Genomic DNA, 7,530 nt, shown 5'->3' on the forward strand with positions numbered 1-7,530 from the left:
TATGAAAATATTGATATATTAAAAGAATGGTAGATATCGCAAAAACCAGGGCACCTAAATCTAAATAATTGAAGAAACTAGATATAGATCACTAAGATCCACTGAACAAGCAACCAGCTTTATAGCTATGCACAGAAGAATAAAAGGTAGTGTAACACTCAAGTGTAATATGAAACTGTCCTCCAAGTAAAGCTTAATATCTGCTCCACAGCCTATGCATGATGAAACCAGTTTTCAATTACTACATTTCCATCGGGATGTCGGCACACAACTTAGATAGTGACACCAATGGCAACGATCATTTCCATTCTCCCCACGGAAAAGCATTACCAAGCCAACAACAAATCTGCAAGAAAAAGGAAAGATGGATTTAACAGGTGGCAATTTACGCTGCACTACTAGTGAAGTGATCATATTTAGGCTCCAAAAATAGAGGATACGAAGAAATATACTACTCGCGTCAGCAGAATATTTTGATTGGCTAACTATCATGCCTACTGGTGAGCTATACTTGATTTTTTTTTTCCCCCCATGAAATCTTACAAGACAAGAGATCAAGGGTCTGACATTTGGAATTCTGCATATGGAAGGATTTTTCAATGATACATGATGCCACATTCTTCGTTCATGAACCACATCTAAGCACCAAACACTCACCTATTGGGCCAAATCATTTAGCAGCATGTGATAGTGCTCCTCTCTCTCTCTCTCTCTCTCTCTCTCTCTCTCTCTCTCTCTCTCTCTGTTTTTTTTTTTCATACACCAATGTTTTTCGAATGCCTATTTTTATGGAAACAAGTATTATGTAAAATAAGTTTGACATAAATCTTGAAACCCAAGATCTTAAAAAATTACAGGTAAGAAAACAATCAAGTTCATGACTTTGAAAGTAATGATAAATTGCACAAGATTCTGCATTAGCAATCAAATTTGATAAATAAATAGTCCAAGCAGTGCTTACCCAGCTACCAGCAAAACCAGTGCAACCACCCATAATATCTTCTGGTAAGCTTTATACTTTGACTTGACCTGGCTTGCCAGGGGCAAATTATGGCGTTCCAACCAACCAAACTGAGGCCGGATCAGTAGTACAAAGCCTAGGAGAAATCCTGTTAGAAATCCTCCGATATGGGCAAAATTATCAACATGTGGTAATATCCCCACAGCTAAATTGATCACAATGATGACCAATAGAGTTAACAGAGCCGCAGCCTAGAAAAAAGCAAATCAGTGCAATGAGACTCGTAAGCCAAAAAATTAAACAAAAGCTCGAACAGAAAATTTGTCCACCTTGTTTGCGTATATAGTCCAGTTTGTGATGAGTTCTGACAGCATCGCTCCAAGAAGTCCAAACAAAGCACCGGATGCACCAACAGAAATACTGTTTCTAATGAATAGAGATGAGAGGATGCTACCACCAAATCCTGATAGAAGGTATACTGTCCCAATCCTCACTGCAAGAGGCAAGGCAGAAATCATTCAGCCATACCCAATTGCAATTTACACAAGATCCTTAAACCAACACAATTTTGTGATACCAAGAATCACAAGCTATTGCATCTGAGAAGAAGTATAAATGTCCAAATCGTTATAAATTGTGGAGACAAACAGGGACAATTGAAACCAACTACATTCAAAAATATTCTCATTCAGGATCCAGTCATTATTAATTGTGTATGCAAAAAAAATAAGAATTATCCCTGAAGATTACAGTAAAAACATTAACACTTTTGCCAACAATTTGATTTCAGACAAATCCAAGGTGTAAAATGATAAAATGACACTATTGACTAAAAGGAATTAAGCTCACCGAATCCAAATTGCTGTTCCAGGCGAATTCCAATAAAAAGAAGGCTCAGCATATTAGCAAGCAGATGTACAACACCGGCATGCAACCAGATACATGTCAGCAGCCTCCATCCTTGATGCTGATGCACCACTTTTTCCCATTCAAGACCCCCCATCTTCTGCAATCTGGAAGAACAAAACAGCATATAAACACTTTGTAAACAAACCTGCTCTGGATATTCATAAGCCAAATTAATGCAAGTAAAGTGATAGAACCAATTTAGTTCAAAAGTAAGGATCATATAACACAATATTCCATAGAAAAATTGTTCAGAACTGACCAAAATAAGATTCTTCTACATTATGGTACCATGACAAAAGGGTCTAAGATCAGGTTTGTAGAAGGTCATGCTGATTTGACTTTGTCTAAAAATGAAGCAAGAGTGGTTGATCCAACCACCAGGTGGATATTACTATCTCTCAACTTCTTCAGTGTGGAATTCCTCTCTTACCCTTACATTTGAAGACTTTCATTGACGAAGTATACGGGTTACCATCCTAAGCTAGAATAAAACTTCAAAAGAACAGGCTAAAATATGAAACTAGAGAAATAATAAACGTCAGCACAAGCTCGAAAAAAAAAAAAAAAAAACTAAAACTTCAAATTCCATGCCACCTCCAGTCTCTACGAACAAAATCAATCACAAAAGAAATAATGGTACTGAAAGAAAGTCAATTGGGACTCCACATTTCCAACACTTCGATAATATCCAAGTTGCCTTTCCAAAAGCACTGAAAGTAGGAAACGATAAGGAGAGGATTTGGATGAAATCAACCATTCAGTCTCCTGTCTTTCCCACAGATCTGCTCCATACGAGCACCCAAGCAATAAAAATCGCAACTTCATCACAAATTCGGTGACAAAAAAAAAAAATCTCAAGCAATAAAAACTGCAACTTTATCACAAATTTGGCGAGAAAAAACCGCAGACAGGGTCAAAGAGACTTACGTGGAGGAGGAAGGACCCAAGAGGGGATTCTCGCGGAGAGGCTGAAAGGAGAAGCGGTGGAGAAAGCCAGCGACGCACGAACCATAAAGGTTGGGGTGGTGGGGGCAATTGTTGACGTACATGGTCACCACGAACATCGCCACGTTTGCCACCAGGATCATGGGGACGATCCACGGCGTCCACTCCCGCTCTGCCGACGACCCGATGTCGTAGTAGAACGGAGACACAGCAGCCGCGCCTCTTCCGCCACCATGGTAGTACCCCGTGGCGCCCCCTCCCTTGCCTCCAGCGGCGCCGCTGCCGCCCCTCTCGACGTCGACGTTGGACATCGCCGCTGCCCTGCTTCTGCTGATCTCAGAGAAGTGCGATAAGAGAAGATAGGCGAATAGCTTTATCGAAGGAGGAGGTGGGGAGACTTGTAGAGGTTTTTGCTTGGCTTCGAAGGAGGAGGAGGAGGAGAAGAAGAAGAGAGGATCGGTTGGGAGGAATGATGAGGAGAAGCCGAGGAGAAGAAGAGAGGAAAGGAGAGAACTTTTTATTTTTGCCGTAAGGAATAAATTTAATTCAGGGCTGGTAGGGTTCGCTCCACCTTGCCGTGTTCTCTCTAACACCGTGTCGACGCGGTGAGGAGGTGGAAGGACAAACGTCACGAACGGAGGATCGCATATTATTTCCTGTGCGGTTGTCTTTGACGTTGACCGTTGGGAGAGCATAAAATAAAATAATTAACCGTTGTTCCCAACTGACATCTACATGAGCGTGCAGCTGCATCGTGCTTATATTCATATCTAAGAAAAATATAGATTTTTATACTATTTGTATTTAAAAATTTGATTTTATTTATAATTTTACTTAATCTTACATAATATTTATTGATATATTATTGACTTCATTTGTTTCCTATATGGTACTATCTTTTTGATCTGATCTGAAGGTCATAAGATTGTCACCTTATTTCTGGATATATGTTCGTGTTTTCCTTATCCAATATATATCTGTATTATTTAAAAATAATTATGAATTTAAAGTTTCGTATCAGATTAATGACTTATATTTATATTTATATTTATTAAATAAAAATAAAAATAAATATGAATATTTTGACGTCCCGATCGATTTGGATCATGGAGGAGGTGGCCGTACGAGAAGTTTTAGGCGGTCGATGATTGGATGTTTCTATTCACACAGTACGAGCTAGCCTATCATTGTTTGACGGTGGTTCTCTTTGTTTTTTATTTTTTCGTTGCTTTATGGTACTGTGGAAATAAAAACTGCTTTCCTTTTCTGGTCGAAAAACTTTGTAAGAATCGAGCTCTGGCAATGGCTTAAAATGACAACTTCCGCGTGAAGTTGAAATCGGAAACATTTCAATAACATTGTATTTTATAAATAAATAAATAAATAAATAAAATCATAAAATATGATTGAAGTGTTATTCCAGTATTTCGATAATTGACTACAATAAAATTGATAAAAAAATTACATAATTATTATATATTTTTAAATATATATTTTTTTGTTTGAAAATTTGATATTATACTAGAATTGATGTTATGAAGAGCTAAGCACATAACTCATATTTATTAACTATTATATACATCTAACATCTTATACATAGCTCTTCATCAGTCATATTCATATCAAGATTATTAATATCAATATTGATATTTTTAAAATTTATTTTTTAATATATAATAGATATTAATAATACCAATATTAATATGCTCAGTCATCATTAAAATTTATTATTATAATATATATTAATAATGTTGGTATTAATGTACTCGATTATCATTAAAGTTTATTATTTAATATACAAAAAAAAATTAGCTATTAATTTTTTATTTATTATAACTTATTATTTCTCATATTATTATATTTCAAAAATAGTTAAAAAAGAGAGGAAAAAATTTATACATCATATAGATCCATTGGTGTTAATAATGGAAGTTTGTTTAATCTCAATCCTATAGTTTTAAACATATTTTTTGTCCATAGTTATTTTTTTTACTACAAGAAAATAAGATATTAATGATAATTTTGATAGCAACAATAAAATATATATATATATATATATATCCTTAATTATAGTTTATATATATAATGGAAAAAATAATTGGCTCTATAAAGTTATGTGCACATGCAACAACAAAAGATGCAGTTGTCAAACATTTCTTCTGAAATAGCTATTAGGAAATCAAAATACAAATATTGTTACTAAATTTATAATGATAATGGCTGAGGAGACTTTCTTTTTTACCATTAATATATCATGATAATTATTTAGTATCAATTTTATGAATTTTAGTAGTTCTTTTTTACTGCTAAAAATCTGAATTATTGTAATATATTGCGGACACGCTGCAAACATAGCCGGAATGAGTTCAAGCAAGTCAAACTTAATACACACCTTTGTCATAAAAAGAAAAAGATACCGGGATTCTTGTACCTGCATACATGTGCTTGGAAAATTGTATTAAATATAATAAATCTCCTCTAAAGCAACAATAACAGCCAATATAATGTTACGGAATTTTCCTGTTTGTTTAAAGCATGCTAAGTGTCCTTTCCAGTTGGCAAATAATACTGATGACAAAAAAAGTAAGTCGTTCTTTCTGAGTTAGGTTTACAAAAGAAGAGTTTACTGTGTACTTGGTCTCCTGAAAAAAGGTGGGGTGGCCGAAACCGCGTAGACACGAAAGTCGACTGGAGAAGGTTGGCAGTTGGGCACCAACCACAGCTTGCCAAAAATACAATAAAATAAGCCTATCTGGTGCAGGGGATTAATTGCTCGTCGCCGACCAATTTTATGTAGCTTAAGCTTAAAGGCTTCTAACAAACACTGCCGATATGAGGTGTCGCCTGTGGGTGCGGGTTGTATCTTTCACGGAAAACTATGGTTGATGTCCGTGTGAACTATTTAGTTATATTTTATATAATTTTCAAAATATAAAATCTGCTTTATGATCTGTGCTGATTATGGAAAAAAAAAATTGAAGAGTTTTAAAAATTATACAAATAATGATCCAACGGTTGACATCGCTAAAGAATATCAATTACTCGAAAGATATAATCCGAACCAGTGACCTACAATATGAAAATAAATACATTGTCAGGATATTAGCTATGTCTGTATAAAAGACTTTCTAGCACAAATTAAGATCAACGCAATAGTACGATCAGAGCTTGATCTAGATGGTACAAGCACTCACCAAAATGACAAGGGATATAAGTGCTTGATCCTCAATTTGATCTCCATTTTAGCACTCCAATTTCGTAAGTATTGAGCTTGGTCTACTCACCGAACCTAAACTTTGACTCAAGTGAAGGAGAAGCTCAATAGAGCAATGGGTGAGGTTGAAACGTCTTTCTGATCTCTGTCAAAAAAAAAAAAAAAAAAAGATAAAGAGGGGGCATAGATTAAAATATTTTTAAAAGATAGGACAACTACTTAATGTTATCTAATTAAAGATTCTGGGCTTAAGTCTTAAATATTGCATTTCTATAGTCTGACCCTACATAGTTACAACGTAAGTCTCCCTCATTTTCTCTTAAAATATATCATAAGGATATTGAAGGGATGAATCTATCTCAGACTTGAAAATTTCCAAGAAAAACATGTTAACTTTTGAATTTCTATCTTAGAATATCTGTTTGAATTACATACTAACAAAGTTATTACAATGAGTCGTGAGAGGACTCACAAATTCTAGTTTTTCCATGCTACTCTATTTTGGGGCAAGATAATAGTTTTTATATATATTTGATGACATACTGACAACAATTGTACGTAAAAAATTTGATCATTAGTAGGAGTGCTGATAAAGATTCAGATGCAAATTAAGTATAGCCTCTCTAGATTTCAGTATTTCACGAACGTATAATTGGATGAGGTACCGAAAACTGTGTCGACGGAACTCCTATTCTCATGGAGGCGACCATCCATCCGCCAATCATTAATTTGAATTTTACAAGAAACCTGCAAAATGCTCGGATATTTGGGCAAAAATTACTAACTGTGGGCATGAAATTCAATTTCAGTTTATCTACTCGATTGGATCGGGTGGAGGTATTGACACCCTAAATGATCCCTGGATCACTCCTATCCCATTGAGTTACTGGCCTACATTTATTAATGTGAATAAAAAATGTAGTAATATGAAAGTTAGTCAGCTAACGTCTCTTGATCATGGTTGGAACACTAACATCTTGTGTAGTGTGTTTTCGGAAGAGTTGGTCAGAACTATTTGTAAAGTGCCGGTGGCTCATAGAAGTTGGCCTCATATTTTATCCTAAAAAATCAGAGCTAACCATGTGTCTTTGAAAGATATATCGCACACATCTCACAACATGGATGTTACTCATACTGAAAAACCATTTCAGTGAATCTGAAAATTGGAGATTCCTATGAGAGTTAAAACTTCTTACGGAAGCTCTCGTGGAGAAGACTTCCATGCAAAGATCTCTTATGCAGAAGACAAATCATTCCGATGGACATGCAATACTGTGACCTGTATACTTCTGAAGTAGAGGATTGTCATCATCTCATGATTGGCTGTACTCTTGCACTGCAATGTTGGGCTTATGCTGCTGATATTTTTTTATATGAGCTTTTAGTTTTTCTCTTGTTGAAACTTATGGATATTCTGATCAATGTTATGTCGTCTATAAAATTCAAAATTGCTATTTTGTATGTTTCATGATCGATGTGGAATGCTCGGTGTTGTGCACAC

At 35.3% G+C, this 7,530-nt stretch overlaps 1 protein-coding gene across 1 annotated transcript; it reads right to left on the reverse strand.

Annotated features, from left to right (window-relative positions):
* On the reverse strand, positions 1-3,319 carry LOC105054127 (RHOMBOID-like protein 2). The gene is made up of 5 exons (XM_010935568.4): positions 2,798-3,319; positions 1,811-1,974; positions 1,291-1,454; positions 962-1,212; positions 1-346 (listed from the first exon to the last, which is right to left on the reverse strand). Exons 1-5 carry the CDS (start codon positions 3,124-3,126, stop codon positions 235-237), a joined length of 1,020 nt encoding a protein of 339 aa, XP_010933870.2. The 5' UTR covers positions 3,127-3,319; the 3' UTR covers positions 1-234.
* Positions 3,320-7,530: the final 4,211 nt, after the last annotated feature.

This window comes from Elaeis guineensis, chromosome 11 (assembly GCF_000442705.2).
Source record: "Elaeis guineensis isolate ETL-2024a chromosome 11, EG11, whole genome shotgun sequence".
NCBI lineage: Eukaryota > Viridiplantae > Streptophyta > Magnoliopsida > Arecales > Arecaceae > Elaeis > Elaeis guineensis.